The 20,077-nt window shown below is 41.3% G+C and overlaps 1 protein-coding gene across 1 annotated transcript; it reads left to right on the top strand.

The window, feature by feature from the left end:
• Nucleotides 1-188: 188 nt before the first annotated feature.
• LOC135523503 (stonin-1-like) lies at nucleotides 189-19,209 on the top strand. Its single transcript, XM_064950239.1, has 7 exons — nucleotides 189-413; nucleotides 12,377-13,682; nucleotides 13,841-14,038; nucleotides 15,398-15,538; nucleotides 15,742-16,261; nucleotides 16,641-16,843; nucleotides 17,150-19,209. Exons 2-7 carry the CDS (start codon nucleotides 12,477-12,479, stop codon nucleotides 17,213-17,215), a joined length of 2,334 nt encoding a protein of 777 aa, XP_064806311.1. The 5' UTR covers nucleotides 189-413; nucleotides 12,377-12,476; the 3' UTR covers nucleotides 17,216-19,209.
• Nucleotides 19,210-20,077: the final 868 nt, after the last annotated feature.

Genomic DNA, 20,077 nt, shown 5'->3' with positions numbered 1-20,077 from the left:
CGTAATGTATGCTAATGGCTCTTTGCGCTCGCAACAATACAGCCTGATGTTTTATCGTGTGTGTTATTGTAGCCAAACCATAAGCTTTGTCTACTTCACCGGACACTCATAACATTGGCAAAAACAAACTCCCTGTCACACCAAAAGCATCGTCATCATTCGGCCAGATGAGATGTGGGAGGAGAATATGGGCATCCTCGGTTCATTCCTTCACTCGCCCCACTTCATTTCTCTAGCAGGGACGTCCCGTTAACGGGAGGGCTGAAAGGGGATAGCAAATCGGCTGCATTTTCTCTCTCTCCCTCTGCCATTTTGAGAGAAACCTTTCGGCCTCGCATATTGGGATTTCTGCTGTTTTAACGGAAAATAAGAATCATGACCTGATTGTTGTTATTTCGGGATTTGTGTAGAACGTGAGTATTTTTTGGTTTCGTTGCAAGTTTCCACCAGAGAGTCAATTGACAACTTCCATCTCATTGCTCCGTCAAAACAACCTACTGTAGAAGAAGCAAGCAAGGCTACAACAATAGCTAACTTCTATTTTGGGGACTTGTTACCACACACTGTGCAAAGTTTATTCTATAAAATATGTATTTTATTCTTAGTGGCCAATCTTGACTATCATGGCCATTGATATTTCTTGAACGAGTGGACTTTGCGTTTATAACGGTAGCATATAATTAACCATTTTAAAACTGTCATATTCTTTGCTGACAAACTACAACGAAAGTCATAGGTCGAATGACAATACAACAAATACGCTGGTAGGATAGCCTCATTCTCATTTCGTGGCATTGCATTGAAAACAACGTCGTTCCTGTCCTGATGTTGAGACCAGAGTTCCTCCGGCGGTAATGAGTCATGGACGATCACAGCACGGTTGAATTATTACGGAGACCAATGCAGTCTGCGTTGTAGCAAAACATGGAAAAACAACTATTGTCGCTATGCACCGTTTCACAGAAGGATGCGATAGGACCAAAATTCAGCATTTTGTTGTCTCATTATATGTCCATTTTCAAACCACTAGGTCAGACGTCACTCAACAATACATTCTTGTACACTGGACATAGACTTGGCGTATGTCACTCAAAAGCAATACATCAGCTATAGCAGAGACGCTTTTAAACAGGATGGTGTCCACACATAGTGCCTGCTAAACATGTATTGGTTGATAAACAATATCAGTTGTAATTTAGGATCTGAATTTCATCACACTGTTGCAGGATTACTTTCCTTAAATGCAGGAAATCTTTAACTTGTATTAACTTGAAACATTATTTGAGGTTTTAAAAGGCTTCTGAAGTTTGTAATTTCCAATATGAAATGTTCCCTTCTGAAAAATGCATCAACCCCTACAAAAATGGTCATTAATTATAATCCACATAATATTTCCTGATGCTGCTGGATTATTTTCCTGCTGTAGCAAACTGGCTCAAATGAAGATCCTTTGCTCCAGAGTGGCACAGCGGTCAGATCACTGCATCTCAGTGCAAGACGCGTCACTACAGTCCCTGGATTGAATCCAGGCTGTATCACATTCGGCCGTGATTGTGAGTCCCAATAGGCTGGCGCACAATTGGCCCAGCATCGTCCGGGTTTGGCCTGGGTAGGCCGTCATTGTGAATAAGAATTTGATCTTAACTGACTTGCCTAGTTAGATAAAGGTTACATTTACAATAAAATAAAAAAATAGTATATATATATATATTTATATTATATATATATATTATATATATATATAATATATTATATATATATATATTTATATATATATAATATATTATATATATATATTATATATATATATATATATTAGATATATATATATATATATATATATATATATATATATATATATATATATATATATATATATATATATATATATATATATATATATATATATATATATATATATAATATATTAGATATATATATGGGGCATTGAAAACTCAGCCTTGTGTAGATTTTGCCACGAGGAAACAGAATCAATAGAAAACATCTTCTGGTACTGTCCATCGGTTGCTCACTTTTGGAGTCAGGTCCAGGAATGGTTATGTCATAATATCAGGGTTCAGATGGACCTGGAAACTGTATTGTTAGGGGGATCTGAAAAACCACGATCAGTCTCTGGGAACTATCATTATACTCTTCTGTAAAGTATTTAGTTTTAGAGAAATATCGGTAGACATTTTACAATTAGGGAGGTTCAGGACCGTTGTAAGACATTATAGTAAAATGGAGGGATGTATTGCAAAAGGAAATTGCAAAATCGCATTATACTGGGAAAGATGGGCTAATGTGTGGACATCGGAGGGTTGGGGTTAAGATCAGAATGATGGTGGATTGGCCGTTATGGGTGAAAATCAAGCACTTGAAGAGGAAATTAGGAATAGGTATAATTATTTAACTACAGGTACCATAGGTATAAGGGAAAATAGCTGTAAATAGAAGTATTCTTGTCCATTAGTTTACTTCTGGATCAGAAAACCAGTCAGTATCTGGTGTGACCACCATTTGCCTCATGCAGCGCGACACATGTCCTTTGCATAGAGTTGATCAGGCTGTTGATTGTGGCCAGTGGAATGTTGTCCCACTCTTCAATGGCTGTGCGAAGTTGCTAGATATTGTCGGGAACTGGAACACGCTGTCGTACACGTCAATCCAGAGCCTCCCACACATGCTTAGTAGGGGACATGTCTAGTGAGTATGCAGGATATAGAAGAACTGGGACATTTTCAACTTCCAGGAATTGTGTACATATCCTTGTGAAATGGTGCCGTGCATTATCAGGCTGAAACATGAGGTGATGGTAGTGGATGAATGGGCCACAGGATCTCATCACGGTATCTCTGTGCATTCAAATTGTCATTGATAAAACGAATTGTGTGTGTTGTCTGTAGCTTATGCCTACCCATACCATAACCCCAATGCCACCGTGAGGCACTGTACATGTCACTACATGCCAATTTCGCTAAAATGACATTGGAGGCAGCTTATGGTAGAGAAATGAACATTAAATTCATTAAATTCTCTGGCAACAGCTCTGGTGGACATTCCTGCAGTCAGCATGCCAATTGCACGATCCCTCAAAACTTGAGACATCTGTGGCATTGTGACAAAACTGCACATTTTAGAGTGGCTTTTCATTGCCCCCAGCACAAGGTGCACCTGTGTAATGACCATGCTGTTTAATATGCCACACCTGTCTGGTGGATTGATTATCTTGGCAAAGGCTCACTAAAAGGGATGTAAACAAATTTGTGTAGAAAACTTGCGAGAAATAGCTTTTTTTGCATATGGAACATTTCTGGGATCTTTTATTTCAGCTCATGAAACATGGGATCAACACTTTAAATGTTGAGTTTGTATTTTTGTTCAGTATATCGGCAATATTAAAGCTGATCTGTTTGAGTGGTTACATTTCTTCAGCACCATCCCTCAGCTGTGTCCCCTTTGTTATCATTCGACCTGCAGATTGGCCCTTTTATCAAGTCATTGATTTGTTCTAATCAAGCCATGCTGATCTAAGTTGCCAGTGGGACATCTAGAGGACACGGTGTCAGCACAGGGTCATCACTGATGGCTATAAAGGCATTATCAAGATCTACAGATCATAGTGTGTTTATCTTATGTTTACATCAACACTCTTGTTTACATTTGGTCATAATCAAGATGGGAAGGAGACATCATAAGAATGCCCACAACTTTACAAACGACACCGTTTTTGCAAAGGTACTGTAGGGACTCTATATTTTATTCCCTGTTCAAATGCCTGAATTCAGCACAGTAGCAGGGGGAATAGCAGGGCATAGCAGTACTTGTAGGGGGCATGAATCTCTTCTTTAGTCACAGCAGGGAGTATTTGATTCCAGATTACATTGTTTATTCTGCTATTAAGTATTCTGTCAAAGTTTGGAAGCAAATACGATACTGTAAAATGCTCAAGAAGACAGTAGTCGAATATGCATTCATGTACATTTCCACTGGCTGAACACGTCAAATAAGGTCACGATGACAACCTTCAAAGGGGCAATCTGGAATATGACCACTTGTTTTGATAAACAACTGAATGATGGGACTGGAGAAATGTTACCACTCTCAAATAATTCATAGACAAAGCTATGGATGCAAGTAGGAATAGCTAAGGATCAAGTAAGAAAATAAATCTGTCGTGACTCACTCAACTCACTTCTGCAGCAAGCGTCTGACAGTTTTAAAGACTAGACAACGAGACGGTTCTTTATTTAACAAGGGAAGTCACATCTCTTTTCTAAATGTGGCTTTTTTGTCTCTCACTCATCAAGTCATTGTCTTGTGACTGTTTGGAAAGAGTCTCTGCCAGAAAATACATAACCTAGAGTTAAAAAGTTCCATAGCTATCTTGTAGGTGCTTTGAACTTGGCGTCTCCCTATATCTTGATTCATGGGGACAAGGGCTGTCTTTCTCCCACTTCAAGTCATTATAAAAGGATGATTTATATCATGTGAGACAAACATTACTGGAAAGCGAGCGATCATAACATGCAAACATTATGAACATATACCTCTTATTTAGTTATTAGACCCCTGAGCATGCTTGCCCTTACATCATTTATATTTGATTCATTTAGCAGACACTTTTATCCAGAGTGACTTACATGAGCAATTAGGGTTAAGTGCCTTGCTCAAGGGCACAGACAGATTTTTCACCTAGTCAGTTCGGGGATTCAACCAGTGAACTTTCGGTTACTGACCCAACTATCTTAACCACTAGGCTACATGCCGACAAAAGAGTTTCATAGAGTGAGGGATGGTTTCCGGACACAGATTACATTTTGTGTCCGGGAAACCATGCCTAAAAAGCAAGCTCAATGGAGAAATTCCATTTAAAATGCTTTTTAGTCCCAGATTAGGCTTAATTGGTGTCCCTAACCCTAAAAGTTTGGGCTTCAAATCGTAAATCAGCTGACATGAGCAACCAAACCTGAGTGACATGTACAGTACAGTTCAAAAATTTGGGGTCACTTAGAAATTTCCTTGTTTTTGAAAGAAAAGCTATTTTTTTGTCCATTAAAATAACATCAAATTGATCAGACATACTGTGTAGACATTGCTAATGTTGTAAATGACTATTGTAGCTGGAAATGGCAGATTTTTTATGGACTATCTACATAGGCCCATATGAGCAACCATCACTCTTGTGTTCCAATGGCACTCTGTGTTAGCTAATCAACGTTTATCATTTTTAAAGGCTAATTGATCATTAGAAAACCCTTTTGCAATTATGTTAGTACAGCTGAAAACTGTTGTTCTGATTAAAGAAGCAATTCAACTCGCCATTCTTTCGACTAGTTGAGTATCTGGAGCATCAGCATTTGTGGGTTCGATTACAGGCTCAAAATGGCCAGAAACAAAGCACTTTCTTCTGAAGCTCGTCAGTCTATTCTTGTTCTGAGAAATGAAGGCTAACGAGTTTCAGAAGAAAGGTCTTTGTTTCTAGCCATTTTGAGCCTGTAATCGAACCCAAAAATGTTGATGATCCAGATACTCAACTAGTTTAAAGGTCAGTTTTATTGGCTTTTTAATCAGAACAATAGATTTCAGCTGTGCTAACAATTGCAAACAGGTCTTCTAATAATTAACTAACACAACATGCCATTGGAACACAGGAGTGATGGTTGCTGATAATGGGCCTCTGTACGCCTATGTAGATATTCCATAAAAAATCTGCCGTTTCCAGCTACAATAGTCATTTACAACATTAACAATGCCTACAATGTATTTCTGATCAATGCCTACACTGTATTTCTGATCAATTTGATGTTATTTTAATGGAGAAAAATGTGCTTTTTTTCTCTATGTGACCCCAAACTCTTGAACGGTAGTGTACAGTGTAATCACTGTCATTTACAGTGTATGTGAACCCATTGACAGAGACTGACATTGAGTTGATGTTTTCTCTGTGTGTGTGTGTGTGTGTGTGTGTGTGTGTGTGTGTATGTGTGTGTGGTGTGTGTGTGTGCAGAAGCAGTAGAGTAGGCTGGTATTTCCTGTGTGCATGCTGCTCTGTCCCTTAGGAATGATTAGAATGTCTGTTCTTTTCTGCCTTTGTAGATTTAGTAACCTTTCATTTAAATGACAATTCCAGAATGTGGCTTTAAGGCTGAAGCACTGCTGGATCCATTGGATCCATTGCCCACTTAGCCTGTCGTCTACAAGGCTATTGAAGCACTGCTAGATCAAACCACATTTCAGTGAGTCCATAAGAAGGAGGGAGAGGATGGTCCTCATATTAATGACCCAGCTCTCATACAAGCCACGACCGATGTAGCTAGTTTGTTAGCTAAGCTAGCCACTTCTCCAGTATGTGTTGATGTTATTTCACAGGATTTGTTTTTTGGTGGAAGCTGTAGAAATCAGTAAGAAATTACACTTCTGTAGCCAAATAACTTTTTTTTGTTTTTAATCATTAAATGACCTGGTATGATGGTTCATTGATCAGTTATACAGTTTAAAAGGAGTTGTTTTTGCCCAAAGTCAACCTTTGAAGTAACTGTTCAGTGTTTCCAGATTTCTATGAAATATGACATATTTACATATGAAATATGAAATATGACATAACTACAATATGAGTAAAATAGTTTTCTTACAAAAAAATTGTAATTAAGTATGTTCAAAAGCAGCTTTTCTGTGTAGGAATGGTGTGGGTGTACCTCAACAACAGAATGGTGTGGGCGAACCCCAACAACAGAATGGTGTGGGTGTACCTCAACAACAGAATGATGTGGCGAAGCCCAACAACAGAATGGTGTGGGTGAACCCCAACAACAGAATGGTGGGGCGAAGCCCAACAACAGAATGGTGTGGGTGAACCCCAACAACAGAATGGTGGGGCGAACCTCAACAACAGAATGGTGTGGGCGAAGCCCAACAACAGAATGGTGTGGGTGAACCCCAACAACAGAATGATGTGGCGAAGCCCAACAACAGAATGGTGTGGGTGAACCCCAACAACAGAATGGTGTGGGTGAACCCCAACAACAGAATAGTGTGGGCGAACCCCAACAACAGAATGGTGTGGGCGAACCCCAACAACAGAATGGTGTGGGCGAACCCCAATAACAGAATGGTGTGGGCGAACCCCAACAACAGAATGGTGTGGGCGTATATAGTGGTCATAAAAAATATTAGTAGACCGCTGATTGGCCAGCTCATCCTGCTCAGGAGGATGACATCATCTTCTGAGGAGATAGCAAGCATTTTTGAAATGGTCTGTTTGAGATACACGTTGGAGGTGGGGCTTTTGAAGTGATTTTTCCCCTCCCAATTTATGCGCTGGCCACAAACCACGAGTATAAGAGGAGTCAACAACATTATTTGGGTATGAGTTAAGAGAATATTAACTTTTAAAAGTGAGATTTTCACTGGAAAGTTACTTGAAAACTGCAACATTGCCTCTGTCTCATGGCAAAATGAGTAGAAGGAAATTAACTTTAAAACTACAAAATTATGTCTAATCCTCATGACAAAATGTGGTGAATAGCATGAGATCAGCTATAAAACAGCAAACTTTTTTCTCTGCCCCATAGTAAAACGTGTTGAAATGCAGGAAGTTAGCGGTTTTCTTTCCACTTATACTGTGTTTTCAAAATACCCCTCCATATACCCCTTATTATGCCTCGAGAGGGGTATTTTAAGTAATGTCTAACTGTAGAATTGCAGGAAATTATTTGTAAAGTAAATACACCCGTTGATTCATTATGATCTAAAATGAAAAACTGATCCTAGATCAGCATTCCTACTCTGAGATGCTACCTTGGGTTCCTACAGCCCCTGAGCTCTATTCATATACTTCATTATAGCATCAAGGGAAACTTGCCCTATTATATTTAACCAATTGACTGTGGTAAATGTAATGTAAGTTAGGCCTCTATCTCTGTGGTGAGGTCGGTGGCTGTGACAGATACAGATTGAAACCAGTTGATCTGCCTCTGTCTGGGTGTTACTACTGTCATTGCTGCTGCTGCTGCTGGCAAGAGCAGTGTTGCCAGCGTGTCACAGCCAAGGCACAATTGGCTGCTGAGGTTGACTGGGAATCAATTGCTAGATGGTATGTTGATTACAGCGTAACTGCTCTCCATTCTGCCATATTCTCTAACTTGGAAATCTTTAACAGCTGGGGTCGAGGCTAGGGTGGAGGACATGAATGACATCAGAGCTCAGGATAATGTACTAGCCTATATTTTGAATTGCCTGGTCCCAGATCTGTCAGTGATGTCTTGCAAATCAGATCTGGGACCAGGCTATATTTCCACAGCTCGTAAGAAACTGCTACCACATAATAGGCTATGCAGTAACCATTGTATTAGATTTTTCCACCATCCGGCTCTTTCTCTAGCAATTAGTCTGGGAATGAGGTTTACAGTACACATATGTACAAAAGTATGTGGACACCCCTTCCAATTAGTGTATTTGACTATTTCAGCCACACCCGTTGCTGACAGGTCTTTAAAAATAGACCACACCGCTATGCAATCTCCATAGACAAACATTGGCAGTAGAATGGCCTTACTGAAGAGCCCATTGACTTTCAGCACGGCACCGTCATAGGATAACACCTTTCCAAAAAGTCTGTCAAATTTATGCCCTGCTAGAACTGCCCTGGTCAACTGTAAGTGCTGTAATTGTAAAGTGAAAACGTTTAGGAGCGACAACAGTTCAGCCACGAAGTGGTAGGCCACACAAGCTCACAGAACGGGAGCGCAGAGTGCTGAAGAGCATACAAATCGTCTGTCCTCAGTTGCAACACTCACTAACGAGCTCCAAACAGCCTCTGGAAGCAACGTCAGCACAAGAAATGTTTGTCAAGAGCTTCATGGAATGGGTTTCCATGGCCGAGCAGCCGCACACAAGCCTAAGATCATCATGCGCCATGCCAAGTGTCAGCTGGAATGGTGTAAAGCTTGCGCCATTGGACTCATTAGAAACACATTTTCTGGCTTGATGAATCACGCTTCACCATCTGGCAGTCCAACGGACAAATCTGGGTTTGCGGATGCCAAGAAAACACCACCTGCCCGAATGCATAGTGTCAACTGTAAAGGTTGGTGGAGGAGGAATACTGGTCTGGGGCTGTTTTTCATGGTTCGGCCCCGTAGTTCCAGTGAAAGGAAATCTTAATGCTGCAGCATACAATGACATTCTAGACGATTCTGTGCTTCCAACTTTGTGGCAACAATCTGGAGAAGGTCCTTTCTTATTTCAGCATGACAATGCCCCTGTGCACAAAGCGAGGTCCATACAGAAATGGTTTGTCGAGATTGGTGTGGAAGAACTTGACTGGCCTGCACAGAGCCCTGACCTCCAACCCATCAAACACCTTTGGGATGAATTGGAATGCCGACTGCGAGCCAGACCTAATCACTCAACATCAGCGCCCGACCTCACTACTGCTCTTGTGGCTGAATGGAAACAATTCCCTGCAGCAATGTTCCAACTAGGGTTCGACCGATTAATCAGAATGGCCGATTAATTAGGGCCGATTTCAAGGAATCATAACAATCAGATATCGGTAATTTTGGATGCCAAATTTCCCGTTTTTTTTTACACCTTTATTTAACCTTTATTTAACTAGGCAAGTCAACACATTCTTATTTTCAATGATGGCCTAGGAACGGTGGATTAACTGCCTTGCCCTGGGCAGAATGACAGATTTTTATCTTGTCAGCTCAGGGATTCAATCTTGCAATTTTACGGTTAACTAGTCCAACGCTCTAACCACCTGCCTCACGAGGAGCCCGCCTGTTACTCGAATGCAGTAAGCAGCCAAGGTAAGTTGCTAGCTAGCATTAAACTTAATCAATCATAATCACTAGTTATAACTACATATGGTTGATGATATATTTTTAAACCTGCATATTTAGCTAAAAGAAATCAGGGTTAGGAGGCAATATTAACCAGGTGAAATTGTGTCACTTCTCTTGCGTGCAAGTCAGTTAAGAACAAATTCTTAATTTCAATGACAGCTTAGGAACAGGGGGTTTAACTGCCTGTTCAGGGGCAGAATGACAGATTTGTACCTTGTCAGCTCAGGGGTTTGAACTTGCAACCTTCTGGTTACTTGTCCAACGCTCTAACCACTAGGCTACCCTGCAGCCCCAAGCAGTGTGGGCCAGCAATTCATTGCACGCAGAGTCAGGATATATGCAACAGCTTGGGCCGCCTGGCTCATACCGAACTAATTTGCCAGAATTCTACGTAATTATGACATAACATTGAAGGTTGTACAATGTAACAGGAATATTTAGACTGAAGGATGCCATCCATTAGATAAAATAAGGAAAGGTTCCGTATTTCACTGAAAGAATAAATGTCTTGTTTTCGAGATGATAGTTTCCAGATTCGACCATATTAATGACCTAAGGCTCGCATTTCAGTGTGTTATTATGTTAGAATTAAGTCTATGATTTGATAGAGCAGTCTGACTGAGCGATGGTAGGCACCAGCAGGCTCATAAGCATTCATTCAAACAGCACTTTAATGCGTTTTGCCAGCAGCTCTGCTATTTGACTTCAAGCCTATCAACTCCCGAGATTAGGCTGGTGTAACGATGTGATGTGAAATGGCTAGCTAATTAGCGGGGTGCGCGCTAATAGCGTTTCAAACATCACTCGCTCTGAGACTTGGAGTAGTTGTTCCCCTTGCTCTGCATGAGTAACACTGCTTCGAGGGTGGCTGTTGTCGTTGTGTTGCTGGTTCGAGCCCAGGTAGGCGCGAGGAGAGGTATGGAAGCTATACTGTTACACTGGCAATACTAAAGTGTCTATAAGAACATCCTATAGTCAAAGATATATGAAATACAAATGGTATAGAGAGAAATAGTCCTATAATAACTACAACCTAAAACTTCTTACCTGGGAATATTGAAGACTCATGTTAAAAGGAACCAACAGCTTTCATATGTTCTCATGTTCTGAGCAAGGAACTTAAACGTTAACTTTCTTACATAGCACATATTGCACTTTTACTTTCTTTTCCAACACTTTGTTTTTGCATTATTTAAACCAAATTTAACATGTTTCATTATTTATGAGGCTAAATTGATTTTATTGATGTATTATATTAAGTTAAAATAAGTGTTCATTCAGTATTGTTGTAATTGTCATTAATTACAAATAAATTTAAAAAATTGTCCGATTTATATATATGGAGGTGTAACTAACTAAGTCCTATGAGGACATTCATTATGCTTGGATTTTCCAGTTCCCATTACACCACAGCACAGGAGTGTCTGTGCCTCATGTCTCACCAGCTGTTAAATAATCCAGAACCCTCACACCAGCTGTTCCAGTGTTCCACAGCCTAGTTATCACAGATGGCTTCTTACTGATGCAGAATAAAGAGGATGATTGGTTCTCTGCTCGAGTGCCAGTGACACGTTTCCTGAATCCTACCCAGGCTTTGGGTTCCCCTCCAACCAATCCCATTTCAGTTCCGTCTTCTACATTTCCTACCAGAGCATGGTATTTTCATCCAACACAATTTATCTACAAATTCCAAAACCCTACATTTTATTCCAACTCCACTTTATTCCAAATTTCACCACCTTTGAATAGGAGGGCGCTGACGCCTGAAGTTCAACCCAAATTGAAATTGACCACAATTCCTCTGGTAGTGGCTGACAGAGCAGAGCTGTACCTCTCTGCATTTTCATTCAACAAGGCTGCAGCTGTAGCGTTTAGCCAAATGTTACTCAGCAGTGTCCACTAGCATATTCAGTGTTTCTATATTTATCCTACTCAATTCCAGTGAGAGAACACATGGAGTGTGTGTGGTTGACTGGTGACAAGACACTTAGACACAGCAAAGAGTTGTACTATATTTTTTCCTCCCCTCATGTATTTTACTTGAATTTACTCCTAGCACAAAGAGCATTATTGTAAATATTACCACATGGAGCCAGTTGCTGAATTGCCACAAATAAAAAGGAAAAAAGAAACACGCCAACATACCAACACACCAGCTATTAAATAATTAAACCAACAGTCATGTGGGAAATTTAATGTTGCCGAGTGGCTGAGAGGGGACATCATTTAACTGCACTGTGTTGCCAGATTTTCATGACACTTTTCAGGTGAATCTGAGCAAAAATCCCCCTCCAATCTACTAAAAGTAGCCCATGAAACGACCCTATCTGGCAACACTAACTATAGATGTCTCTTAGGCCAGAATGCTCACAAGGGGACACTGTAGGGTCATTTCTCGGTGTACACAAGAGATAACTGATATCTTTCAAAGCAAATGCATCAATATATAATAACTGTAGATTCTACAGAAAAATATTATTTTCTGATACTCTGTGTGTTCTAATCTATGACTATGTTCTGTTCAGTGTTTCAGCAGGGAAGACCCCTGTGGCAGAGTCTGAGGATAACGCCAACAACAGAAGCAGGAAGTGCTGTCTTGAACCTTGACACCAAACAACCAAAGCCATGTGCTCTGTGAACAATCCAAACTGGGTGACCTTCGAGGATGAGGGGAGAACGTCTACGTCTCCTTCTTTTGCCTCAACCCCCTTGAAGATCCCAGAGAGTGGGACAAAGTTGGCCGCAACACCCCTGAAGTCACCAGGGGCAAAGACAAGTTCACCCCCTTCCTTTGCCTCTACACCCCTGAAGACAGCCCCAGGTAGTGTGACAACGACAGGGTTAAAGACAATCCCCCGTCCCAATGGACTAAAGCTGATACTGCCCCCAGTGGGAGATCCATCCTGGATCTTCAGCAGTTCCCTTGAATCCAGCTCCCCTCCAATGCACTTTAACCTCAATGGAAGTTCCTGTGTGCCCTGCAACACTCCTCTTTGCACTCCGGTGAGGGAGGTTCCTCCTACCGGCGCGTTACCTTTCCATTGCAGGCCCTGGGATCAGCAGGATTTTTTCAGTAGTTTTTCCAGTTCATCCTCTGCCTCTGTGCCTTATTCTTCTTCTCCCCCTGGCCCAGACCAGGCCACCACTACCGGCACCACCACACATCTCCAGGGTGACATCTCTGTCTCCGATGGCCCCAGTACCTTCCCCTCCTTTCAGGGGGACCCGGGACATTTCAACCCATTCTGGGAGGGGGCTGGTGGGCATAGCGTGGACTCTGGGAGCTCATCTTCCGACTCCGAGGCTGGAGGTTCTAGTCTGCCTCGCTTCTTCATTCGGACGAAAGACGGCAACGAGCCTCCTCGACCAGACCACCTCCAGAGCTCCTACTCCTACATCTGCCACAAGCTGGAGGGCCTGCGGGCCGAGGAAGACAATGACACAGAGGAAGGAGTAGGGATGGAGAGGGGGGAGAGGAGAGGAGTAAGAGACAGGAAGGCAGCCGAGGAGGGACCATCCCCAGCCTTTGTCTCTCACGGTCTGTTCCGTAGCGAGAAGAGAGACGGCTGGTCTTTAATGCTGAGGATCCCAGAGAAGAAAAACCGAATGTCGTCCCGACAGTGGGGCCCCATTTACCTGCGTCTGCTGTCTGGAGGTGTGCTCCAGATGTACTATGAGAAAGGACTGGAGAAGCCCTTCAAAGAGTTCCAGCTGCAGCCTCACTGCAGGTTGTCAGATCTCAAGCTAGAAAGCAATGGAGAGCCTCGCAAGATTCAGACAGTTAAGGTGGAGCACGTGTCTTACACAGAGAAGAAGCGCTACCACCCCAAGGTAATGTGGGGGGAGGCACAATTGAGGTTTTTAAATCACATTTAAAACACACCTTTTGTAGCTTGGCGTTTAATCAATCAATGATATTACTGTTATAGATGTCATCATATTGTTTTACTGTGTGTCGTGATTTTAAATGCATAAAGTTTGATTTGAAGCTGGAGGTGTCCCACGAGGCAGAGGTGGAGCAGCTGCTGAAGTTTGGAACCACGGAACACGGCGACATGGAGGACCTTTTCGAAACTATGGAGGAGGAGCTTCTCAGGCTGGCGCCGCCGTTGTTGCAGAAACGGCACTACGACGAACAGGAGATGACACTGCAGATCACAGACCACCTCTGGGTGCAGCTGGACAAGGTGCATGTACTTCTTCTTCCACTACCATACAACTACTGTAAGACAGTTGGCGCAAGCACACACATTTTGGTCAGGAAATGTAACTTTGCTAGTGTAGTTCATTGGTATTTCAGCATTATTACATGTTCTTTGAATTTTTTACATTTAAAAAAAAAGAATATCCAAAACATACAATATACTTGCAGTGAAGCCACTCAACAACGACATCATACCAGTCATTCATCCAACAGACTCCCATTCAGGGCGACACACAGAAGCATCCAGGGTCAATGCCCTGCACAAGAGCATGTCGACAGATCTCTCACAAGGCAAAAAACAGGGACACGAATCCTCTAAGACCCCCCCCCCCACAGTTCCCCAATAGCTGCCCCTCAACAATCCGAGACCCCTCCCACACCCCCCCAATAATAAAAAAATTAATGAATTCCATTCCCCACCCCCAAGAAGCCCTCCAATGCGCCAACAACCAAGAATATTAACTAAAGACAAAAAAGACAAAAAGGAAAACAGAAAACAATGCAAAAAAAAGGACATCAAAGGACAACTAAAATCATAACAGCAAGGCCAACTGTTTGTTTGAGTGCATGTCTGGCACTATTTACATGTGTGTATTGAATGAGAGTGTGTGTATATGGATGTGTACAAACACCTGCATGGCATCAGCCTCTGGCAAACCGGCATTAGCTGTAAAAACACTGCCCCTCAGTGTCATTCTTTTTATTATGTTTTATTTTGACTTTATTTTTTGACTTTTATCTTTGACTATCATTCTATCTCCCGCCCAGCAACTCCACTCCCACTTGTCTCCAATTCCACATCCCATCCATCTCTGCTGGCCACCCTGTTTGGATTTCTACGCCACATATCTTTCAACTATGCTGTGATGTTTAACATACAATTTCAATCGATCTAATCGAATAGAATCCACAGATTGCGAGTTGAAGATATATACGTTTACCAAGAGTGTTAGTATATTAGTAATAGACTGACCCGGTCTATCCAGATCTCCTAACAGTACTATTTCTAGGGTAAATTTTAGATCAATGTTATGCATTTTCAGCCATACTTCTCTCTGAGAAGTAGCAGTTATTTACTATTTTACACCTGGGGTTGCTATACATTACAGGTTCTTAAAATCAGGCGTTATTAAAAACGATTTTATTAATTGCTGTTACTTATTATATAACACATTGAAAGCCTAAATAATAAGGGTATACATTTCTATGAATGTCTTTTCCTAAAATCTTTCACATGAAAATGATTCCCTACCTCCTATTTTGTATATATTGCATGCCCCTTGGGGATCCTTTTTGCCACTCCACCTCTCATTTGCTAAAATCAGAGGATACATTTTTCAAGGACGGTGTATTGATGGACCGGGCGGCCATGACGAGGATCCACTGCCTGGCGTTCCTCAATGGCCCAGGGGAGTGCTTCCTGGCTCTCAACGACTTGGGGCTTCTCCGCTTCGACGCCAGCTATGGCTCTGGCTCCGAGGAGGTTTAGTATTAGTTTCTTAACATGCATATCAACACACAAACAACATTTTAACATGCATAACAACTAAACATACAATTTGAACACACACATCAATGCACAATCTTAACACCCATCAACACAAACATACAATTTTAACATGAGTAAAATCATCCAGGATGACCAAAAGAAATCAAGATATGTCTATTGCCATTGTGGTCTTTCAGGATGACCTCCTGGAGGGCTGGATGGAGATCAGTGACTGCCACTTCCACAAGTGCATCAACGACTTAGAGTTCCACAGGTCTCGGCTGCTCAAGTTCTCTCCTCCGGACGCCTGTAGAGTAGAACTGATGCGCTACAAGACATTAGCCCTGGGAAGTACCGAGCTGCCCTTCTCCGTCAAAGCTGTGGTGACTGTCCAAGGGGCCTACGTGGAACTCCAAGCCTTTCTCAACATGTCAGCCATCTTCCCGTCATTTATCAGCGTGTCGGAGACTCAGCCACTCTGCGAGAATGTCCTGATCCGTGTGCCGGTACCGGGGGACTGGGTGAAGGTGTCGCGTACAGTGACGTTGCTACGACGTAAGTCACTGACGGCCAGGATGAACCGGAACGCTTGTCTGGGGTCAGTCAGCGCTTCAGAGTCACAGCCAGTCATGCAGGTTACCGTGGGGACGGTCAAGTATGAGAATGTGTACTCAGCCATAGTGTGGAGGATCGACAGACTGCCTGCTAAGAACATGGGTAAGGACTAAGGAAGAGTTTGGCTGTCTATTGATGATGGCGGTCTATTGATCTATTTTCATATGGAATGCTGGTTTATTCTGACAATATTGGCTTTATTTTACATGTTATAATTACAACTTACCGAAATAGGTTTCCAAATAGTCTATGTGAATTGTAACTTATGTTCCCTAATCAGTTTAGCTACAATACATATTATTTATAGTATTATGGTTTGTTAAACTATTGCTTGGCTAAATATTACATTCCAATTGACTGATGTTAGTGATTTGTTTGCATTGTGCCAGAGGATGGAAACATGTATCTTTCAGATTCTGCTCATAGTGTTCCCCCAAGTGGTATAGATTGCTAACTACACATTCTCCTTTTTACCTCACAGCAGTGGACCATCCCCATACCTTCTCCTGTAAGTTAGAGCTTGGTTCAGACCAGGAGATCCCCAGTGACTGGTACCCGTTTGTCACAATGGAGTGTGACATGGTGGGGGCCGTGGTTTCACAGACCAGAGTGACGTCACTGGGCACAGAGAGTGACATTCAGCCTCAGAAACATGTCACCAGTAGGACCCACTATTATTGTCAGGTAAGGCCTGAGATATTATTAGTTAAGTTTAATATCTATAATGTTTAGTATTTTTTTGCTGTTTAATATCTATAATGCTGTTGTAGACTCTATTTCAATCTATTTCCCAAGCAGAATCATGCTTTGTGATTAAGGGTGCAGGGTATTTTTTATACTGTAGTTATTACTGTGACACCAGCTGACCTTACACTATAGGACCAGGCTAGGCATGTGCTGTAGTGTAGCAAAATCTTCTATCGTTGTCATGCTATAGTGATTATTCCATATCTAATGAAACTGAACCGTATCGGTCTGTCCTTTTTATAGGTAGAAATTGAGAAGAAGTGGATTGAGACAGAAGCACAAGGGCAATCAGGCTGCACAACACAGTAATGATTATGATCAAGGAAGTCTTAAAGGATCAAGTCTTACATTACCATACTCCCAAGTCTCATTAGTCATAAGGAAGTCTGGAATTGAGGCTATACACTAGATGCCTATCCTTGGTCCAAGACATTTTTGCCAACCAAACTCATCCTCGCTGTTTCAATACAAGGACAAATGTTTGAAAGGGACATAATCTACATGTGGCTGATGAACAATTGTGCTTTTATATTTTGTGTTCGTGGTGTATACTTTATCACCTTTAAGTCTGTCATAATATTGTTTGGTCCTATTGTACTCCTGTATGTATGGATATTAACATGTTGTTTATCCTGGGTGCCAGACATGACAAGAGAGCAGAAACAGACTGGCAGCCAGGCTAGTTCTAACCTGCACGGTAGAATAGAATTAGGCTACAACAAACAAATATATTATGATTGGAAGAACAAACAACCGAACACACAGCCCTACCATCACAATGCACTTTACATTTCTCTCAGAAGATTATTCATTGTGAAATGACAGGCGGTTGAAGAAGCTCTCTTTATAAAAGAGTAAATACCACATATAATATTGTAGGCTTGCATTTAACACACTCAAAAGGACTGGTTTTCCAGACACAGATTAGGCACAGGAGGCTGCTGAGGGGAGGACAGCTCATAATAATGGCCTGAATGGAGCAAATGGAATGGCATCAAACACATGGAAACCATGTTTTTGATACCATTCCACCTATTCTGCTACTGCCATTACCACAAGCCCGTCCTCCCCAATGAAGGTGCCACCAACCTCATGTGAGATTAGGCTAAATCTAGTCCACTGTAGCTCAGTTGGCAGTTGCAACGCCAGGATAGTGAGTTTGATTCCCGGGACCACCCATACATAAAATATACTGTATGCATGCATGACTTAAGTCGCTTTGGATAAAAGCATCTGCTAAATGGCATATATTATTATTATATAAAAAGCACCTTCAATGTAGATTCTCAATTGAGTTTGCTTTTCGGTCCAGGACAAGGCTCGATCTGTCTCTGGGAAACAACCCATAGTGTTTCCAAAAACTATCTGGAATGAATTTCCAATTAAGACAATTAGGCTAATTATATAAATGTCCTGTCATTTGTTGACTAGCTAGCTGACCATGGTCCTTTTGCACAGCTTAGCATGTGCACTCATCTATTATTCTATAAGTCAATATCATTGACTTATGGTTATATGAAGTAGCCCACATACATTATGGTCCCATGTACTTGCCACGCCAGGGCTGTGGGTTCGATTCCCACGGGGGGGACCAGCACGAAAATGTATGCACTCACTACTGTAAGTCATTCTGGATACGAGTGTCTGCTAAATGACTAAAATGCATTACTAATTACAATATTTCAGAGGGGGCTCTAGAGATGCAGCAATGGTCTCCGCTCACTAAAGAAACTATATAACTACATTTATTAAATATGCTGTATGTGTATATGAATTAAGTGGTAGTTATTAACAAAACAAATTAAAGATATCTGCATTTTATGCCTGTGTTTGTGAAATGGTAGAGGTGTAGATCAAAGGTTGCAACCTGGTCTCAGAGGATTTTGTATTGTTTTGATAGTAAATCCAGGACAAACCATTTAGCATGATACTTTATGTTTCATGTGATATGCATTCATTTGCGGATGTCCATCATACATTTACGGGGTTCGTACAGACAATGGCAAGTCAAATTCAAGGACTTTCAAGTACATTTTCAAGTACTAGTATTTATTTTCAAGGACCATCCATTTGTAATAGTTCCTATTATGCAATTGTTCTAGTCACCACCAGATAGCAGTATATTGCCACAATCTTGTAAAAAAAAATAATAATACCTACCATTCATCACTACCTTACAAGTTCTACTCAATAATACGTGTTTCACTACTTATTTACTACATACATGAGTTATATGTCAGTACTGATGATGTTGACTGATATCCTTACACAAATTGTAAGTCAGTAAAATCTTTGAAATTGTTGCATGTTGTGTTTATATTTTTGTTCAGTGCACATTATAATAATATTAAATAGTCTTTATATTAAAATTCTCTATATATTTCACTAAATGTTAGGTCCCGTAGGCTCTCCCAACACAATGACATGAAAGTGAATTTTAACAGTGTAAAAGGCCCTTAGTTGCCTCTAAAATGTTGTATCCTATACCCATTTGAAGAGAAACAAGTTATTGTGTTTCATAACATTAAAGATTATCTCATGAGACCCTATTTACATTTTAGGGGACCCAACATGGGTCAAGGACCCCAAGTTTGGGAACCACTGTACTACAAACCTCTCTCCCTGCTTGCTTCAATGCTTCCTCTCTCTGTGCATCTCTTTTGCCTCCTTCATTGCAGCCTGACTCATCACTGTCTATCTCACTACTCTCGGTAAAGAAAATGTATTTTGTTATGAGAATTTATAGCCCATCCTTTGATTATAGCTAGCTTCATTTTAGTCAACTGCTCCTGCTGAGGTCATGCTCTGTTCAACGTTAGAAGCTAACTTCATCCTTCTAGCCAGCAAGCTATAGCTGGAGCCCTTGAGATAACTATCGAGCTAGACATCTGACTGAAATATCAGCAACTATTTACCAGTTGTAAACTCATTCTCCGAGAGTCAGTTTTTATTTTTATTTGGGGAATGTCTGTTGACACGGAAGGAGTCAAGGGATTAAAAAAAAAAATCCCACTCTGCCATTTACCACTGTAGGTCTGGGCTGAGGATGTTTGTTTTACCTCTCGGCCTGTCACGGGCAGAGTTTCTCGTTGGACAGAGTGGTGAATGAATGTGCTGCTAACAAGGCAAATCCAAGGCAGCTGGTGAACATAACGAGCATACATGAATCAT

Source organism: Oncorhynchus masou, chromosome 31 (genome assembly GCF_036934945.1).
Source record: "Oncorhynchus masou masou isolate Uvic2021 chromosome 31, UVic_Omas_1.1, whole genome shotgun sequence".
In the NCBI taxonomy this organism is placed as follows: Eukaryota; Metazoa; Chordata; class Actinopteri; order Salmoniformes; family Salmonidae; genus Oncorhynchus; species Oncorhynchus masou.
The sequence above is the reverse complement of the archived record's forward strand: the minus strand, read 5'-3'. Positions and strand labels throughout refer to the sequence as shown.